Source organism: Capronia coronata (genome assembly GCF_000585585.1).
Source record: "Capronia coronata CBS 617.96 chromosome Unknown acBCG-supercont1.5, whole genome shotgun sequence".
Lineage (NCBI taxonomy): Eukaryota > Fungi > Ascomycota > Eurotiomycetes > Chaetothyriales > Herpotrichiellaceae > Capronia > Capronia coronata.
Genome location: NW_006912897.1, coordinates 1,312,564 through 1,332,254, shown reverse-complemented (window position 1 = coordinate 1,332,254; position 19,691 = coordinate 1,312,564). Strand labels below are relative to the sequence as shown.

At 52.9% G+C, this 19,691-nt stretch overlaps 8 protein-coding genes across 8 annotated transcripts; 4 read left to right on the top strand and 4 right to left on the bottom strand.

Annotated features, from left to right (window-relative positions):
• Nucleotides 1-335: 335 nt before the first annotated feature.
• A1O1_06144 (uncharacterized protein) lies at nucleotides 336-1,466 on the bottom strand (the record flags this gene model as incomplete). The annotated part of the gene is made up of 1 exon (XM_007727024.1): nucleotides 336-1,466. One exon carries the CDS (start codon nucleotides 1,464-1,466, stop codon nucleotides 336-338), a length of 1,131 nt encoding a protein of 376 aa, XP_007725214.1.
• Nucleotides 1,467-2,336: 870 nt separating this feature from the next.
• Nucleotides 2,337-2,800, bottom strand: A1O1_06143 (uncharacterized protein; the record flags this gene model as incomplete). The annotated part of the gene is made up of 2 exons (XM_007727023.1): nucleotides 2,337-2,732; nucleotides 2,783-2,800. 2 exons carry the CDS (start codon nucleotides 2,798-2,800, stop codon nucleotides 2,337-2,339), a joined length of 414 nt encoding a protein of 137 aa, XP_007725213.1.
• Nucleotides 2,801-3,346: 546 nt separating this feature from the next.
• A1O1_06142 (uncharacterized protein) lies at nucleotides 3,347-4,444 on the top strand (the record flags this gene model as incomplete). The annotated part of the gene is made up of 2 exons (XM_007727022.1): nucleotides 3,347-3,808; nucleotides 3,863-4,444. The coding sequence occupies 2 exons, from the start codon at nucleotides 3,347-3,349 to the stop codon at nucleotides 4,442-4,444; spliced, it is 1,044 nt and encodes a 347-aa protein (XP_007725212.1).
• Nucleotides 4,445-4,867: 423 nt separating this feature from the next.
• On the bottom strand, nucleotides 4,868-7,331 carry A1O1_06141 (threonyl-tRNA synthetase; the record flags this gene model as incomplete). Its single annotated transcript, XM_007727021.1, has 2 exons — nucleotides 4,868-5,034; nucleotides 5,156-7,331. 2 exons carry the CDS (start codon nucleotides 7,329-7,331, stop codon nucleotides 4,868-4,870), a joined length of 2,343 nt encoding a protein of 780 aa, XP_007725211.1.
• A 570-nt stretch (nucleotides 7,332-7,901) lies between these two features.
• On the top strand, nucleotides 7,902-8,204 carry A1O1_06140 (H/ACA ribonucleoprotein complex subunit 1; the record flags this gene model as incomplete). The annotated part of the gene is made up of 2 exons (XM_007727020.1): nucleotides 7,902-8,000; nucleotides 8,055-8,204. 2 exons carry the CDS (start codon nucleotides 7,902-7,904, stop codon nucleotides 8,202-8,204), a joined length of 249 nt encoding a protein of 82 aa, XP_007725210.1.
• A 919-nt stretch (nucleotides 8,205-9,123) lies between these two features.
• On the top strand, nucleotides 9,124-10,101 carry A1O1_06139 (phosphatidylserine synthase; the record flags this gene model as incomplete). Its single annotated transcript, XM_007727019.1, has 5 exons — nucleotides 9,124-9,248; nucleotides 9,305-9,342; nucleotides 9,399-9,410; nucleotides 9,472-9,653; nucleotides 9,730-10,101. The coding sequence occupies 5 exons, from the start codon at nucleotides 9,124-9,126 to the stop codon at nucleotides 10,099-10,101; spliced, it is 729 nt and encodes a 242-aa protein (XP_007725209.1).
• Nucleotides 10,102-10,980: 879 nt separating this feature from the next.
• Nucleotides 10,981-13,224, bottom strand: A1O1_06138 (uncharacterized protein; the record flags this gene model as incomplete). Its single annotated transcript, XM_007727018.1, has 4 exons — nucleotides 10,981-12,369; nucleotides 12,424-12,734; nucleotides 12,784-12,993; nucleotides 13,074-13,224. 4 exons carry the CDS (start codon nucleotides 13,222-13,224, stop codon nucleotides 10,981-10,983), a joined length of 2,061 nt encoding a protein of 686 aa, XP_007725208.1.
• A 1,656-nt stretch (nucleotides 13,225-14,880) lies between these two features.
• On the top strand, nucleotides 14,881-19,419 carry A1O1_06137 (uncharacterized protein; the record flags this gene model as incomplete). The annotated part of the gene is made up of 4 exons (XM_007727017.1): nucleotides 14,881-15,463; nucleotides 15,510-15,742; nucleotides 15,800-19,159; nucleotides 19,192-19,419. 4 exons carry the CDS (start codon nucleotides 14,881-14,883, stop codon nucleotides 19,417-19,419), a joined length of 4,404 nt encoding a protein of 1,467 aa, XP_007725207.1.
• Between the last annotated feature and the right edge of the window lie 272 nt (nucleotides 19,420-19,691).

Here is a 19,691-nt window from a genome sequence, read left to right as displayed (position 1 = left end):
CGCGAGTGTATGCAGAACCGCTCGCGGGGAAGTAGTGCCGTCGGTCAGACAACTGCCTTGGACTTTCTTCGGTCGAAGTCCGCAGATGTGCTCTGCTTGCTGAGTTTAGGCGACGACATGCCGACTTGTGAAGGGTTAGGCACACTCTGCCCAGAGAGATAGCAAGAGACTAGAAATTGTCGGCTTGACAGATTGAACATCCAACACACTTCTGTGCGATAGTCCTTCGTAAGGTCGATTCAATTCCACCTTGTCTTCGCACTTGGTAAGAATAGAATGTATCGAGATGTCCTCTCGGCTGTGCAAGTCTAGTCTGTTCTACTAGTTCTGGCTCGTCATATCTTACTGCCCAGCTTTGCATGGGTCATGTCCTGCCCATTCTCGAGCGTTTCATTCACGAATTTGACCATGGCCGTGACCATTGCCGGGGGCACGTCATGGCCAACGCCCGGATAGACAATATCTTCGAGATACAGCCCGGCACCCTCGAACCAACCGCCCGGACCGATAGATTTCTTCAACCAATCCAGGAAGGGTTTGCTATGGGCGTAACTGACCAGCTTATCGCTCCCACCGGCGAGATTGAGGATACGCTTGTTAGCGAAACAACGAGCCATCAGCGGCCTCAGCCTCTCCTTCTCCTCGGCCGTGACTTCATCATCCAACAGTTCTTGACCAGGCTGCCTCTGCAACCCATTGCGAGAAGACCACAGCAGCCCGGCGGGATCGTATCTCTGCACAGCCTCGACCAGCGAAGGCGGGAAGTCAGCCGACCCAAAGAACTCCTTGCCCTGGGTATCCAGCCAGGCCTTGCGCTTGCTCAGTCTGGCGCGATCGCTCATGAGCCGCGCATAGTCCGGACATCCGATGGTCACGACGGCGGCGCTGAAGCGCGAGTCGTGCATCAGACAGTGCCACGCCGCGTGGCCGCCGAGGCTGATGCCCAGCACCAGATTCTGCACAATCCGCCGCTCGTTGGTGGGGAAGATGTAGCCAGCCAGGTAGTCGAGCAGGATGGACGTGTCGGCCGCGGTGCCGGCGTAGCAGCTGAACATGTCGAGGGCGTGGTGCTCGTTGCCGCCGCGCCACGCTTCGTTGGCCAGCGCGCTGACTTGCCGTGTGCCGTGGTTGCGCTGGTCGAAACTGACGGCGATCAGGCCCTTGTTGCTCGTTCCGCTATGCATGTTTCTCGAGGAGCGGTGCTCGTTCCATTCGGTGATCAGGTGTGCGGCGAACGGCGCCATGCATGCTTGCGTCTGGAGCCGCGGGTGTAGCAGCCATAGCACTGCGACGTCCGTCGCTGATGACGGCAGTTCGTTGAGGCCGAATACTGTCACTAAGAGCCCGGCGATGTGGTGTTGTACTGCTGAGATCGGTTCTGGGTATGGAACCGAATGCGCTGTCGAGCCGGTGTTTGGGGCCCCGTAGGTGTACGCAACCGGGTTGGGCGTGTTGTTCTTCGACATGGTTGTTCAGGATGATATGATGGAGATAGTCGACGCTCGCGGAAAAATGCTGCCAGGAGAGAGAGGAATATGGAAGAGAGTAGACGATGGAGTTGTTACTTCGTCTGCCATATCTACCGGATAGTGTCTAAGTAAGTTATGGACGGGTTTTATTTAATAACCGCGGCTCAACTTTATTGGAGTGAATTGAGGGGAGACGGTTTATGATTCTATCCGCGATCTCCAGTCATATAGATTCTGTCTCGATAGTACTTATGAATGGTTACCAACATCCAGAATTGGTGTGAAGGTATTCCATAATCTCTGTATCCTAGTATTGGTAGCGGAAGTCCACTGGCACCAGGTAGGTAGGGTTTCCGTACTTTTGGAACGCGCTATGTTCCCATAGCGCTGGTAGATGCCGGCTGTTGTCCAGAATAACTACAACGTGCCCTCCCCTGAGGCATTTCGCCGTCCTTCTTGGCCAGTCCTTTCACGTTTGAGAGCGTGATTACAACAAGACCAAGTCTCTGTCATCTGGACCTTTGCACCTCGCGCCGGTCGAGGCGCTGCACAGTACAGTCCATGAGACGGCGCTGAGTGTATAATGTCTCGGCTTCCGACGTCCATGGGCAATTCGATATTGACTGTACCAGGAATAGCCTCTTGGCTATAGTTTCAGCCAGTTTAAAAGCCCAAGGAGGCAAACAATTGGTGAGTTGGGGTTGATTTGTCCGATGCCCCAGAGCACGCTTGCTGCTTGATTCTCTGGCGTGCGTTGGCAATTCGGGATCTGCCGGCCGACAGCCCTCTAGACCCTAGGATTGCAAGTTGCAATCCAACTCATATTGGACAAGCTTTGATTGTCTCCCACAGAAAAGGGTTCATTGTTCACGAGAAACGCAGAGAGCCCTTGATCCTCTTCATCAGTGACTGGGTCCATGTCCGACTCGGCGCCTCGTCCATCTCTTTGATCACATCGTCGTAGTGTGTAGGCATGCTCTCCGGATTCCGTAGTTTAGCTGGGATGGGATATGCGTTAAAGTATCGATCTTCCAGCAAGGAATATAAAGCGTTGACTTGTCGCATTTCTCGTGCTTCGTCAAGTTGGGGGGGATTGGCTGGCGACACCAGAGCTTCATTTGCTTTTACATTTTCCGCAGCTGCACTGGGAGACGAGGCTTTCTGTAGACGGCCTTGCATAACCGTTTGGAAAGAAATGTGTTCTGGACGCACTCGGTCGACGGGCCATCGCTTGATGATTCGCGCCCAGTGCTTGACGGCGACCTAGACAAATGCGTCAGACATGATACCGCGATCTACCGCGACATACTTACAGATTGTCCAGTCGCCATGGTGTTGGGGATTGTGATGGATAGAATATACAGTCAGCTGTCGGTTGTTGGCAGAGATACAAGAAGCATTGAGATTTCTTTGATCTGAGCGGCGCGGCATCAAAAGCAGCTGCGCAGTATTTTGAATGACGCTGGGATCATGATCAGTTAGGCTAGACCAGTTTAGGCAAGGTGGCTGCTAGGGCGGAGCAAAGCACTTGGCCAGCCTGGTGCTAAAATACTGTATTAATGACTATTAGTCGAATACTAGTACGACATGGGACTAGCACCTCTAGTCAAAGTGGCAAGGCACCTGACCTGAAACTGGCAGCGTCTGGCCGACGACGACGTCCTTCTACACTCTTCCCATCACAATCCCCGAGATACCTATTTTCCTGTCTTCTTTTTCGTCGCCTTCTTTCCCTCGCATCGAGCGTCTTTCCTCTCAGTACTATTAGTACAGTGAGGGGCTCTCTTGCGACAGCAGGCCCTGCAATGGCCCCCCAGCGATATGAAGTGGTATGTTATCCCTAGGCTGATAAATCCGTTCTGGACTGAGACCACAACATGAACGTCGCTGACCATGCCCAGGTAAACTCGCATGACGATGATGTTGATTCTCCTATCTCTTCCGACCATCCTCACGGCATTCCATCTTCACCTCCTCCCTCTTTCCGATCTCGCACATCCTCCCCGACATCACGCCGCCTATTAGCCCAAGAATCTCTTTCCAATGAAGCCGATCAAGATCTGGCAGACACTTTCGACGACGGAGAAGGTTCAGATGCAGAGAACGATGGTGATGATAGACAGAGGTTGATGAGGGCGGATCCGGCGACTGCGAGACAAGACGGCGCCCCAGCTGCTACATCTGACCCCGATACTCGCCAGGCACCTGCGGTCGAGCGGAGAGTGACAGAACTACCGGCCTTCAGACCTATGCCGCCATCTCTTAGACCGATGGATGGTGTGTTCGCGAACCTGTCTGCTAAACCCGAGCGCGGTGACCAGGTTGATGAAAAGCCTCCGGTAAGTGACTCATCATCTCCTCTACAGCAACTTGTCATTGACCTGGCTATCTAGTCTTATGAACAGGCGGCCGCCGATGCAACCCCTCCCTACTGGGAGACAACGATCCTCGCCCCCGGCATGTCTTCCGATGAAGTCTACGTCGATGGCCTTCCCGTCGGTTCGTTGTTCTCTTTCGTATGGAATGCCATGATCTCCATGTCGTTCCAACTCGTCGGATTCCTTCTCACATATCTCCTCCACACCACCCACGCGGCCAAACACGGTAGCCGAGCTGGCCTGGGCTTGACTTTGGTTCAATATGGCTTCTACATGAGCGGGTCCAGTGATGCGAACCAAGATACCGGCAATCCAGGACAGTTTTCGAGTTCGTCGCCACCGGACCCAAATAGCCACAACTTCGATCCCGGTAGTGTAGACGGCTCGGACAACAAGTCACAAGGCGGAGTGGGCGGTCTCACAAGCTCCGATTGGATCTCTTACATTTTGATGATTGTTGGCTGGTTCATTCTCATACGGGCAGTTTCGGACTTTATGCGTGCGAGGCGGCATGAGCAATTGGTATTACAGAGCCCAAACCGCGGACTCCCTGTGCCAGTTGTTGCGGAGGGAGAAACGCCAGAGCAGGCAGCATAAGCTCTCGCCAATTGAGGATTGGTTTGTTTTAGGACTTGCTACGGGGCGTTTCCAGGGGACCTGGTCCAATGTTTGTTAAGCTATAACAGCCGGGGGAAAATGAATGCTATGAGATGCCGTGCAGGTTGCACAGGAATTCTTCGCAGTTGTGTTCATTCCGTCCTTGACTACGTGGAATATGTCTTCTCGTCAGCTATCAACGTGAACAGAGTGTGCACTGTAAGCCAACGTGCTACGATAATGATTCGTGCGAATCATATATCTAACTTGGACATAGAACGACTCGCTCGTGGTAGTTGGGCATTTGCCGTATTGTACACTGCTCCCAGCCAGACAGTTTGTGATCTTCTCGTCATCCCAAGCTCTTTCTCGAGCCGGTGAAAATTGGCGTCTGTCTAAGCTTTTGCCTTGAAGGCCGCCCGGCTAATGGGTCATGTCAATCTTGTTTTCCAGCCGTCTCTCATCACGTAGCTCGACCAGTCTCTCCAGTGCCTTCTCCAGCGGGATGAGCTCGCCCATCTTCTGCGTGGCCGGGTCATCACGGTTACGGATATTGACGGTGCGGGTTTCTTGTTCTTTGGCACCGACGACTATAAAAGGAGACATCAATTAGCTTTCATCTTTATCTTGGTCTTTCGATGATCGGACATTGCAGTCCGAGCAATGCGCAAGGGGATGGGAAAGTGCTGGTGGTGTGCTTGATTTACTTACCAAAGATGAAGTTGTACTGGGCCAGCTGGCCAGACCGAATCTTCTTTTGCAAGGTGTTTCCACTGACGTCGATGTCGACATACATTCTGGCCTTGTGGAAGATGGACTGGATTTCACGGACATAGTCCTCGGCGGCCTTCATGACGGGAATGACGAGGATTTGGCGCGGAGACAGCCAGAAGGGCCACTTGCCAGCGAAATGCTCGCACAGGATGGCGATGAAACGCTCAAAGGAGCCGATGATGGCACGATGGATCATGACAGGCCGAGCCATGCCAGGAGCGAGACCCTTTGCATCACGCTCGGACGACTGCGTCTGCACGGCCTCGGCGCCCTCGCCGGTACGGTATTCGAGCTTGAAGTTCTGAGGACCCTGGAAGTCGAGCTGGATGGTGGCGCACTGGTATTCGCGTTTCAAGGCGTCGGAGATGGTGACGTCGATCTTGGGTCCATAGAAGGCGCCGTCGCCCTCGTTCAACTCCCAGTCGTCGCCGCGGAAGTTTTGCAGCGCCTGCTTGAGACGGGCCTCGGCCGAGTCCCACTCGGCCAATGTGCCCATGTACCCTTCCGGGCGGGTGGACAGCTTGAACTTGAAGGGGAAGCCGAACAGGCCGTAGACGTGCTCCATGAAATTGAACAGACCCTCGATCTCGGCTTGGACTTGGTCGTTGGTGCAGAAGATGTGGGTGTCGTCTTGCTGGAACTTGCGCACACGGGTCAAACCTGACAACGCGCCCGAGGCTTCGTTGCGGTGCAGCACGCCAAAGTCGGCCACTCGCCACGGCAGTTCGCGGTATGAACGCTCCTCGTCGCGGAACATGACACAGTGGCCTGGACAGTTCATGGGCTTGAGCGCGAACACGCCCTTGTCCTTGTCCTTGTCCTTGGGCTCTGCGATCGGCTTGCCGTCGGGTTTCTGGTCGGCCAGCGGCATGGGCTCGGCTGTGTCGTCTTTGACCACCACGCGGAACATGTCGTCCTGGTAGTGCTGCCAGTGGCCGGACGTCTTCCACAGCTCGACGTCGTACATGTTGGGCGTCTGCACCTCCTGGTAGCCGCGGTCCCAGTATTGTTCGCGCAACATTTGTTGGAGGGCGTTGAAGATGCGGGTGCCGTGCGGAAGCAGGAACGGCGACCCGGGCGACAGTTTGCTGAACATGAATAGCTTCTGCTGCTGGCCGATGACTTGGTGGTCTCGCTTCTTGGCTTCCTCGAGAAAGTGCTCCCACTCCTTCAGCTGCTGTTTGGTCGGGAACGCCACGCCGTGGATCCGCTGCAGTGAGTCGTTGCTCTGGTCGCCCAGGAAATACGCTGAGCTGTTCTTCATGATCTTGAACGATTCGATCTTGCGCGTGTTTTGGATGTGTGGGCCCTGGCAGAGATCGACGAGCGTGCCGTTGCGGTACACCGTCGACGATTCGCCATCGGGGATGAACTTCTCAATGTAGTGCATCTTGTACTTGCTGTAGCCGAACATCTTGCGCAGGTCGTCCTTGGACACTTCCAGTCGCTCGAACGCCTGCTTCTCCTTGGCGAACTTCTTGGCCCGGCTCTCCAGAGACGGCCACTCTGCTTCTTTCACCGAGCGACCTGGCTCCATAGCCATGTCGTAGAAGAACCCCATGGCCGTGGGAGGTCCGTGGGACAGTCGACAGCCGTATTCGTGTTCCGCACATTCGCCGAGCACGTGTGCTGACGAGTGCCAGAAGACATCCCGACCTTCGGGGTCGTCGAAGGTCAGATACGAGACTTTGCTGTCCTTCTCGAGCGGTCGGTCAAGATCCCATAGCTTGTCGTCGACTTTGGCGACTACGATCTGACCCGCTCGCTCCTTGGGGACATTCTTGAGTAGTTGGCCGGGAGTGGTTTCCCAGGCTTTGCCCTCGACGGTGGTTTCCTGGCCAGGCGCCGCCACGAGTTTGATTTGAATGGCGGGTTTCTCCTTACTGGCCAGTTCCTCGTCACGCTGTTTCTTGAGCTCGTCGAAAAGTTTGTTTCTCTCCTCGATAAAATCGGGCAATGACTTCGGCGGCTGGCTACCGGCAGGGGCTACTTGCGTCGACATGTCTTTGGGTCTACTAGGAACCTTTTTGCTGGCCGTCGGGCTGGTTGGTCTTTTTGAGGTCTTGGACTCAGGGGCCGATGACTCAGGGCCGGGTGTACCGTTTCCACTCATATTCGAGCCTTTCAAAACGCCCCAGAGATCGTGCGGATTCAGGCTGACTTTCTTCTGGTGGCTCACAATCAAGCTCCTCGAGAGCGTCGTGGGGTGAATGTGGTGGAATAATGTGGTCTTGTGCCAGTGGTAGTGGGTACGGTGTCGATTTGAGATGTCGATCACGTGTTTTCCGAAATTCTGCCTGCATGCAACGCGGAACATCGAGCATCAAATAATTAATGCTCGTAGACCGAACAATTTTGTTCTTCCCCAGAATCCGAGTCTGCGTCGAGGCCACAACCAATTCTCCCAACAACAATCCCGACAATGGCGTTCCGAGGCGATTCGCGCGGTCGTGGTGGCTTTCGAGGTGGTGATAGAGGAAGAGGATCGTTCGGAGGGAGAGGTGGAGGTAAATTCATGTCTCCGCGCACAACAATTTCCTGGAGCGCCAAAATGGACTGACCCGGGTGTCGTGGCGCAGGACGAGGTGGTTTCCAACCGCAGAGTTTCGGTCCGCCTGCACAGGTGTTTGGTGAGTTCCAACATGTCTCTACAGCTTGTTCATGGCTGACTTTGGATGCAGAAATGGGCAAATTCCTGCATGCAACCGAAGGAGAAATGGTCTGCGAGTCCGTCAATGCGAAGATTCCCTACTTCAACGCCCCCATCTACCTCGAGAACAAGGTGCGCAACAGGTATCCCTCGATTATACAATTGTGACTGTTCTGACGGGTGCAGACTTCGATAGGAAAGGTGGATGAGATCTTGGGACCCATCAACCAGGTCTATTTCACCATCAAACCACAAGAGGGCATCCAGGCTACATCGTTCAAGTCCGGAGATAAATTCTACATCGGAGGAGACAAATTATTACCGCTGGAAAAGTGAGTTGTGCTGTCGCAGACGTGGGAAGAGGATGTTGTACTAAAGAGTCGATAGGTTTTTGCCCAAGCCCAAACCACCGCCAGGTCAGAGTCACACTTTGTTTTCTCACATGGACACACAGCTAACATTTCTACAGGTTCTGCACGAGTCAAGAAATCAGCTGGTGCCCGAGGCGCGCCGAGAGGAGGCGGATTCCGAGGTGCTCCCAGAGGACGAGGCGCACCGAGAGGAAGAGGGTCTTTCGGTGGTGGTGCTCGAGGCGCACCCAGAGGAGGCCGTGGAGGCTTTGGTGGCGGGTTCTCTTCTGGTTTTTCTTCCGGACGAGGTGGCCCACGAGGCGGCTCTCGAGGCCGGGGCAGGTTCTAGACATTGTGACCTATACTACGGTCATATGTCTTTGCTGAAGTATTGTTCCGGCGTTCAGGAGGATACCCATCAGAAAACTATGGTTACGGCTGGGTTGGGGAGATATTACGCTGGGATAACAAAAGACGTCGCTGGGTCAGAACTTAGGGGTTTCCCTATGTGCCATGCCGGTCGCCTGAGAACTGTCCTTCGAGGCCTCTGTCAATTGTATGGGTCTGATTTTCTTTTCTCCAGATCTTGAATTGTTCCTGGCACGTGATCAGTCTCTTTTTTCTTTTGGCCTCAAGACTGCGCCCCAGTCAGTTTGCTCCTCTGTAGCCAGCTTAATGCACTATGACGAAAGAAAATGTGGCTCGTCATCAAGCAAACGTGGCTGCGCCTTGTTTCGATGTTTCTCCAACAGGCAAGCAACATCATAGAAAGCGACCTTTTCGCACCTAAAGAACCTCTGGTTTTGGTCTCTACACTTCACACCTCTGTCATTTAGAACTCCTCTAGAACCACGAAGCTCCCACTGCATCCTCATCAGTCCCCTCCAGTCCTGAAGTCCGCAACCATGTCACGACGAACCGGTGCCACCAATGCCGGCGAGAAAGAGACTTCGGTCGAGCCAACAAATAACAGCCAAGAGAAGCAGGCCATGCTGTTGGCTCAGGACACCGGCCATTTCAGCATGATTAGGTAGACGAGACGCAACGGCCCTGCTCAAGTATCTTCCGAGGCTGACAGACAACAAGGGCACTGCACTTGGCCGACCTGATCACCGAAATGAACGGTAAGCGCCCTTCCGGTACCAAGGTATGGGGGTATCATGCTAACACGATCGAACAGGATTCTGTGGATGTTTGTGCCCTTGACAGTGTCGAGTCCCCCTCGATTTCGCATCTAACAAGCCTTGCTGCAGTCATGTCTATCCTCTCCTCCATGCGATACTGCCTATCCGACCCGCAGGACCTGACCAACCTTTGGTTCGCTTTCGCACTCATGCCGTTTGGACTGTTCTTCGACTTCTTCGACGGCAAAGTCGCACGGTGGAGGAAGAAGTCCTCATTGATGGGCCAAGAGCTGGATTCATTGGCTGATCTGGTATGCATCACGGCAACATCACATTTTTTTGGTTTGGGTGGGAAGGCAATCCTCTCTAACAGAAGTTATTGTGCAGGTTTCTTTCGGAGTAGCCCCTGCCGCGGCGGCCTTTGCCATCGGATTTCGCACGAATGTCGACCAATTATTCCTGGCCTTCTACGTACTCTGCGGGTTGACCAGATTGGCCAGGTTCAACGTCACGGTTGCCATGCTTCCTAAGGACAAGACCGGAAAGTCCAAGTACTTTGAAGGCACGCCGATTCCCTTTGCCTGTCTGACGAGTTCGGCGGTCATGGCTACATGGACTTTCATGGGCCACGTTCACGATTCTTTACCTCTGGGGACGGCCTTGCCCGGAACACTGCTCGAATTCCACCCTGTTGGTCTTCTCTTCGTCATCAACGGCTGTCTGATGGTTAGCAAGACGCTGCATGTTCCCAAGCCTTAATGCATGGCCAGATTTGCTGGAATGAGAATGGTCTTGGAAATGAAATGACGACTGAATGTCAAACCAAGGCCAACCAATAGAGCATTACGCAAGGATGCTTTGTTACGCATGGAAAAGGCAAGGCTTTTGGGGCTACGTTTCTGGCAAGGAACGGCCAGGCCTTGTAAAAGTATGCATTCGGTAAGAGAGCAGAGAATATACTAGCCATCCGGCTTCACTTGCTTGCCGTCCCGACCTCCGCCTTCTGGAGTGCGTGGTCCCAGCTTCACGTGCTCCAGACGTCGTGCAAAGATTTAACATTGGTGTCCGTCGAGTGAATTGCATATTACAGCCATCCCCAGCGTACCTAGGTGCTTGACTGCTTTGTAGTCCACGCGTGATGCCATGGAGGTGTTTGCCCAAAAGGGATCCTTTACACGGGCTCATCAAGTCAACATGGACAAGTTCATGTTGGCCCACGTCAAGCCCACTTTGGTGCGTGCGAGAGAGGGAAGTTCCGAAAGACATTCGTAGCATTGAAGGCTTTGTGTAGGACATGCGAAGATTTCTCTCCTGGCAAGGCTGTACCCGTTCGTGGAGAGCTCCTGACCCGAATTTCTCACGCCTTGCGAGCTTGAACTCCCCTGAAGCCACACAGTCTCCATCCCTGGCTGGCAACTGGGCAACTCCCATTTCCTTGTGCAAGACAGAGACTGGTGATATTGAGGTTGTGAGAATGATCACCCATGTGGCGAAGCACTTCGCTGGAGGTGTGTCTGTCAGTCTGCCAGGTGTGCAGGCATGCAGTTTGACCTGGCCACCCTCAAGTAACCGGCAGCAACTCTCAATAGCGCGCAGAGGGGCCTATGTATGATGGCCTTGTCAGAGCGAATGCTAGGGTCAAGTACTCCAATCCCAGTCGCCATACTGTAGAAGATAGAAAGGATCGTCCGTAATGAGATTCCCCAAAGCATCTGGGTCGGTATCAAAGGTAGGGTCAATCGAAGTAGTAGTATTGATAGAAGTCGACGGCGTAGAAAAAGGCCCATTCAAATTGAATAGTTCGAAAGGAGTTGGTTGGGCGGTCGTCGAATTGAAATCTCTGTTATCGGAGCGGAAGCTATTCGAAGTCGTTTGACCGAAAGTCGATGAGAGGCTTGCGGCCGGCGACGTTTCCATATGCGTGTGAGAGTCTTGCTCTCGTTGTGGGATTGGACCGCCCGTCTGTGGCTGTCGCGCCCCGAAACCAAACTCCCCAGGGGGCGGTGGAGAGGCCTTAGCCCTTGCATTCCTGACGTGTTCTTGTACGATGATGAGAAATTCACGCAGGACGTGACTGGCAAAATTCGAGAAGGAGGCATCATTGGGGAGGATCGTTAGGCTCAGACTGGTCAAGGCTCTCTCCATGAGTACCATATCTGCGTTGGCCCTTTCGTCCAATGGATACTGTACTAGATGGGTGAACAGGACCATATAGGCCTGGAAGGGGAAATAAGGGGCGGCCCAGAGCATGCTGTTGCGTGGATCGTCTTTACTGACTAGAAACTCGATCAATAGGTGGAGCATCGACCGGGCCGCAGCAAGGCAGAGCGCATATGATGACTGAGTCCGAACATTCGTCCAGGCTTTCTTCGATGGAGACGCTGGAGACTCCTTCAGGTCGTTCGCGTCGGTCGCCATTTCCTCCGCCCCGGAGGTCCATACTTCGTGGTGAGCATTGGCACGGTGAATGGATGACAAGCAACCGTAATATCCACAGTGAAGTACCATGATGGGGAAGCGATTTTGATCGTCGCACTGGATCTGATGCTCAGGCCTGATCTCCAATGGGATGCTGTCTTTCCAGTCCTGAAGCTCTGCATCGAGTCTGCTGATGGACCGAATCCGCTCGGCGACCGTCTTTCTGCGCGAGTTGGCGCGGTAGAGTTCTCGGTAGATTTTGCTCTGAATAACGGCCAGGGCACACATGCTTTTGAACGCATAGAACTTTTGGTTGTCCTTGCTCGTGAAAGATATGGCGATTCCCGCGTCATCGTCTACCCTTCTCAAGGCGGCGTCGAGGTCGATGTCATCATCATCAATGGCGGAAGGCCGAGCAACCCGGGAAGAGAGGTCCTTTTCGAGGATGTACAGGATCCAAAACACCCGTTGGCGTTGTTGAAGCTCGGACTTGGACAGGCCGAACCCTTCAAGCCACTGATGCAGACCAAGAGTCATAGCAAGCCGTGCAGCTGTGCCCATCAAGGTGAAGGCCCCCTCGGGATTCATGGAGGCCTGCATGACGAAAGCCTGCCCGAAAATTAGCAAAGAGAGATCGCTGTAGTAGGAATTAGAAATGTCTACCATTCCCATAAGCACCTGAACAGCGGTGAGATCCGTGTCGAGAAGCATGACTTCTGACAACATGGAGCAAGCGTTCTGCAAGTACTTGGATCCCATGTCTGCCATATTGGTGGAGCAGAGAGGATCACAGATGAGCACGTTGGTCAACACTGCGTCCGTGGCTGTAATGCAGGCGATGGCGAGGACGATGTTTAATAACGCGAACCAAGAGTGCTTGAAGTCGGCATCCCTGGAGTATTGTCGTTCGAAGTTCTCCCAGAACGTCCGCCGGTCAAGCAGGGGAAATGAGGCATTGAAAAAGTCGAAATAATCTGCAGGCGTGTTGGTTGCTGTGATAGCCCCAAGTGTCAAATTACTTACGGTTCGCAAGATGGATGGCTGCTTCCTTCGATGGGAGGTTGTGCCTGGGGGAGCTGAAGTCGTTCCATTGGTGGCCAGATTTGGACGATGGCCACAAGTGTCCGCTGCGTTGAAATTCCCGCATGATTCCTCGCATTCTGCTGGTCCCGGTCTTCCGCTCAACCCAAGCCAGTCCTCGCGGCGACAAAATAGACATACCAGAAGCAGCTCCTGTCCGCCAGAAGGACGATCAGATCACATGAAATGGTGGAGCTGTAGCCTGTAGGCCAAGGAGCGATCTTGATACATACCGATGTACTTTTGCGAGCCTGTCTCGTTGATGACCAGAGTTGCCAGCTCCTTCTCGATTGGAAGTGACTCGGGTGTCTCCTCATTTAAGGGTTTCGTGTCGTGTATTGTGGCTGGAGGATCTGGAATGGTCGAATGGAGCAGGGATTCCATACGTTCGATACGAGACTCTATTGAATCCAGAAATACCGCTCTGCGACGACCCAACGCATTGCAGGTTAGCAATTATCACCGTCGCAGGACCGATTTGCACAAGCACCTTTTCATTTTGTTGGCTTTCCGGTCCACTGGAGTGACGACACATTGGACACCCCGTGGTCGACAGTTTGAACATTGGTTGCCTTGTCTATCACATTTTATCTGGACACATTGACACATTAGTACCTGAGACGTAGTATTGGGAAGTCGGCAGCCCATGGGGCCATGAACAAACGAAAAAACGCTTCAATAGCAGTAGCAAGGATACCCAGGCGATGTCAGAACCGAGAACTCTGTAGAGATCTTTCCTGGTCACATTCACCAAGTAACACCATAAAGCCAATCTTTCGTATTGGTGGCCCTCTCGCAAGGCTGTGCGATGGTTTCCCCACAGTTACTCTCTTTTGGCCAAGGTACCGCCTGGGAAACAGGGGGCACATTGTGGGATTGTGTTTGGGAGACTTGCTTAGTATAACTTACCTTCATACGTCTGCATAGGTCGCACGACATCCGGCCTCCTCGCCGTGAATCCGACCTTTTGGTAGACAGAGACATCTTTCGCTTGGTGTAAGATCACCCGGAGAAATAGGATTTATCTGTGCACGAATGCGAAGGCTCCAAATACCATGTTGTAAAGATCCTTGACGGGAACGAAGAGGGCGCTAGGCTCGCCAGAATGAACCACAAGGTTCTGTCAGTCGACTAAGATGCTCGCTCAACGAGATTGAATATTGAAGACACTAGGATCATCTTAGGTGACGAAGCACATTTTCGGTCCAGGCAGGAAAGAAGACCTGAACATCGTATACTTGCCAAATCAGGCACCTTCCTGCAAGGTTTCAATAGAGCGTATTTAATACCAACTGGTATGTGTTCCGCGCCAGAAAACAGAAAACCCCGAGCAGATGTAATGACTAATACACCGCCGTCTCCGCTGTCTGACCCAAATTCTGAGGGTGTGCAATGCTCCCTATCTTCTGTCCGACGACTAATTTGATTTCCTTTTACGCACGGTTTGCCCCAGATCTCGTCACGGCGCCGTATCGGAGCCGAACTCCACCGGCAATGTCCGGCACTAGACCGCAATGAGCGACTGGCTTCGTGTTTAACAGAACGACGCATCCTGAATCCTTTGCATCCTTTGCACCTCTCCTTCCTTCAGGTCCCTATCGCCCTTCTAGAACTCGACTACTCCTCCACCAACCTGATCTCAGAAGCCTTAGGTAGGTCTCTGCGGCTTTTGAGCATGGAAGGTGACTGTGTTGTACATTGGCAATGCCAAATACAGCAGCCGGCGCGGATGTCTGCCTGGCGCCTCATCGGCAAGTATTGTTTTTCCGTGAAACACGATGTTTCAACGGGGATCTTCTACCCCAAATATGCTTAATTCGGAGCCCCGTGCCGGCTTATTGTAGATGCCCTTCGTTTATACTTTGATCGTCGCTATGGTTGTACCAGCCGGAAGCTAGGGAAAGTTTTGCACAAAACTCCTCATCTAACAGACTCTCCATCCTCTTCTACTCCTTGAGATCTCCATACTTACCTACCTAGCCAGAGAAAATCTGGCCAAAATCTTGATTATATTTCTTTACAATGCACAGCTCTGGCGACATGTCGAGCTCTGGCGAGACGCCAAAAGAGGCACTAAACGAGGGGGAATATTGGAGGCCTATGAACGAGGGCAAAGACAGGATAGAAATCTCTGGTCAGAGAAACAATGCACGGCAAGATGCAACGGCCTTGCAAGTCTCAGACGAACTCCTACACGGTCACTCGACTGAAGATAATGTAACGGAGCTGGCGGCTTTGCTCCGGAGACGAGAACTCCCAGAAGATTCATCCTACTCCTCAGTGATGTTTGCCAACCTCTGCGCATGGCAGAAAGGTACCGGAATCGGACTACAGCCAACGGTGAGAGACCTAGTCCTGGCACCTCTCAAAGTCGTACGTGACCTGTTCCTCCGACATCATAAGGTGGAGAGAAGTACTCTGTACGGCCTAGAAGGAGTTGTGCAGGCAGGCGAAATGCTCCTGGTCTTGGGACGTCCCAGCAGCGCCTCTAGTACCCTCCTGAGAGCTCTCGCCGGTGTGAACGACTCAGGGCAAAGGTGGAAAGGTCAAATCCAATACAACGGACTGGACATTCATACCTTCAAAAGCCATTTCCCTGGAGACTCAATATATATCCCAGACGGTAGGTCCACCGAATTCGAGCAAGATACGAATACTAACGAACGAAGTTGACGTCCACTTTCCTCATCTCTCCGTTGGCGATACCTTGGACTTCGCCTCCGAGACTAAAACACCGCGACCCAAAATCGACAATAGCGCACCAGCACAATCTATACGGGCACTTACAGATCTATACACGAAACTCTTTGGGATGCAGCACACCCTTTTCACCAAAGTTGGCAACGATTACGTGCGAGGTCTTAGTGGCGGTGAAAGAAAGAGGGTTTCGCTCGCCGAGGCGGTCTGTTTCAAATCTTTTCTGCTTCATGACGGTCGCTGATTACTAACTCTTCACCAGCTTGCTACGAGGTCCTCTGTAATGATCTTGGACAATGCGACGCACGGCCTCGACTCCTCAACAGTGCACGGCTTGATCTCTCTTATGAGAGCCATGGCAACTCGTTTTGGCAAGACGATTGTTGTGTCACTCTACCAGGCTGGTGAGAACCTAATCGACGAATTCGACAAAGTCTGCTTGCTATACCAAGGGAGTCAAATATTCTTCGGAAGAGTAGTTGATGCTGCAGATTACTTCGACGAGCTGGGATTACTTCGTCACCCGCAGCAAACGACGGCCGACTTCCTTACGGCCATGACTGACCCGACTGCTCGAACAGCGAAAAACGGCTGGGAGTCCCGGGTACCTAGGTCTGCTGAAGACTTCGTGAAGCTATGGAAAGCCAGCCCACACTACATTATACAACAAAAAGAGTTGTGTGCGTATGTGGAAGCCCATCGTAACCATGAGGCCGAACTGGAAAAGTATCAAGCCTATCGCTCCATGACCAAAGCAAAGCGTCAGAGACAACGCAGTATCTACAACGTCGATCTGCGTACACAGTTCTATGCCAACACGCGACGCGCCATCCAAAGGCTTATCGGCGACAAGGCGTATCTGGGTGCTACCGGCTTCTCCTCTGTGTTCATGGCACTCATCATGGGCAGTCTATTCTTCAGTGTGCCTGAATCCACCTCTGGATTCTTCTCCAAAGGAGGAGCTCTCTTCTTCGCAATTCTCTTCAACTCCCTCCAAACTATGACGGAAATAAACACCATGTACGACCAGAGACCAATTATCCGTCGTCAACGAACCTATGCAATGTATCACCCCTTTATCGATACCCTAGCCACCGTACTGGTGGATGACCTTTACAGACTCTTCAACTCTATGGTCTTCAACATCATATTTTATTTCATGGTCGGCCTCAAAGCCAGTGCAGGCGCATTTTTTATCTTCTGCCTGATCACATACGTATCGGCTCTCATTATAAGCGCCTATTTCCGGTCCGTTGCTACCTTCACTGACACATCAGAAGCGGCGTTTAGCGTGGCCGGCATTTCCGTACTGGTATTTGTGATATACACTGGCTACATGGTTCCAGGACCAAGCATGCATCCATGGTTCAAATGGCTTATCTACATCAACCCCCTCCAATATGCATTCGCGAGCCTTGTTGCGAACGAGTTCCATAGTCTAAAGGCACCATGCGACATTCTGGTACCATCTGGCCCGGGGTATCAGAATGTCAGTCTCGAGCACCAAGTATGTGCCGTGACCGGGGCAGGGCCCGGCCAAAAGCTTGTGAATGGCGACGACTACATTCAAGTGTCGTTTGACTATAATTACTCCCATGTCTGGCGAAACTTCGGTATCCTCTGCGCATTTCTGTTGGGCTTCCTTGTGTTGTTTGCAGTGGCAACCGAGTGGAAGATGTCTGGGGCTGAACGCACGGAGGAAAAGTTGATGTATCTGAGAGGCCACGAACCCGAAAGCGTGAAGAAGGCTCTCAAGGCAGGCAGAAGTCCCGATGATACCGAGGCGCAGACTTACAACGCACCCCTGACGGAGATCTCAGCCACCGTCTCGAGGTCCGGCGGCATTGTGAAGACGAAAAATCTCTTCACATGGCAAGACATAACATACGATATCACACTTTCCAATGGCTCGAACCGCAGGTTACTTGACAACATCACCGGCTATATCAAGCCAGGGAGCCTAACAGCCTTAATGGGAGCGTCGGGTGCCGGAAAGACAACTTTGCTTCGGGTGCTTGCCGCACCAGTTAACGTTGGTGTTGTCGGCGGTCGTTGCTATGTTAATGGCTCACCGCCTGGCCGTTCGTTCAGACGGATGACTGGATATGTGCAACAACAGGACGTGCACCTCGAGTCATCCACGGTGCGGGAGGGGATGCAGTTCTCAACGAAACTCCGACAGGCAAAGGAGACCCCATTGGCCGAAAAGCTCGACTATGTAGAGACGGTCATTGAAATGCTGGAGATGCAGGACTTTGCCGACGCCATTGTCGGGACACCAGGGGATGGCCTCAACCTTGAACAAAGAAAACGACTCACCATCGCAGTGGAAGTGGTGGCGAAGCCTGAGATCCTGCTCTTCCTGGACGAGCCAACCAGCGGCCTTGACTCGCTGTCAGCCTGGTCTATTGTCCGGCTGATCAGAAAGCTTGCCGACTCTGGGCAAGCGGTCCTCTGCACTATTCATCAGCCATCCTCCATGATCTTTGAACAATTCGATCGATTACTCTTGTTGGCCAAAGGCGGAAAGACAGTCTACTTCGGCGATATCGGTGATCAATCTCAGGAAGTCATCCAGTACTTCGAATCTAATGGCGGAGAAAGCTGTCCCCGGAACGCCAACCCCGCCGAATACATCCTGAATGTCATCGGCGCTGATTCGAAATCCGACCTCAAATTCAACTGGAATGCCGTGTGGACGAAATCACCTGAATATGAAAAAGTCCACCGAGAAATCCGGTCCCTCCACAATGAATATGCCATTGTCCACCCTCCTTCTGCGAAGCATCACGCCGACAGCTTTGGCAGCGACTACGCAGAATGCTGGAGCACCCAGTTCCGCGCCGTGCAATCCAGACTGTTCCTCCACTACTGGCGAACGCCGGGCTTCATCATGGCGAAACTCATGCTCAACATACTTGCTGGATTATTCTTGGGCTTCACATTCTACAAAGAAGCCAACTCGCTGCAAGGAATGCAGAACAAGCTATTCGCCGTCTTCGCTGCAGTCATCCTAACCATGCCACTGATGAACCAGTTCCAGCACCAATTCTACACCATGGCCCAACTATACACGGCTCGGGAGAAGCCGTCCTACATGTACCGCTGGACGACGTTCGTCATCCCGCTCATGGTCACCGAAATTTGTTTCAACCTTGTGTGTACCACGCTATTCTTTCTGCCATGGTACTTCGCCATCGGCTTCCACGAGGACGGGACACAAGCCCAGAACGGCGAACGCGGCGTCTACATGTGGCTCATGCTGATGCTGTTCACCATGTGGTTCTCGACCTTCGCCGTCAGCATGGGCGCCCTGGCCCCGAATGCCGAAACGGCCGCCACGCTGATCACCCTGTTCTCCTCGTTCGTGCTCGCCTTCAACGGGGTGCTGCAGCCCTTCAGCCAGCTCCCGCAGTTCTGGCACTTCATGTACCGCGCGTCGCCATTCACTTATCTGATGGCAGGGCTGGTGGCCAACGGCGTGCACGGCACCGCGATCGTGTGCGCTCCGCACGAAATCAATGTCTTTCAACCGCCCTGGGCCAGACATGTCTTGAATATGCTGGCCTTTTCGTCCGCGGCGCCGGAGGAAGTCTGCTCAACCCCCTCGCAGCTGTGGATTGTCAGTACTGTCGCTATACCTCGGGCGACCAGTATCTCGCTTCCCGGAATATGTTCTACTCGGAGCGCTGGAGAAATTTGGCAATTCTGGCGGGATTCGTCCTTTTCAACGTGTTCATGGCTTCGGCGTTTTTCTATTTGGTCAAGGTTGCTTTATTCAATGTCGGAAGCGTGAAGGTTTGGGTCCGGAAGGATCCTAAGGAAGAAAGAGAAAAGGGAGGTAATGTGGACGAGAAGACAGATGCCTGGGCAGAGGCATAGGCATGATCTGGCACGGACAATACCATGTGGAACGACGTAACTACATGTATTGAACGCACACGGTGGATGTTGTGGAAGGGCAGAAGATTGTCCTACGCGGAAAATGTTCCATGATGATCTAACAGAATAGCATCCATTTCTCTGTTGCTGGTCGGCGACGGAAAGATGAAGTACGCCATCTGATAACTTGTTGGACTGAGAAGAAGTTCCTGTTTTGAACGATGACTGACGACTTCTTATGTGTGAAAATGAAGAGCAGCCGCGGCTTTCAA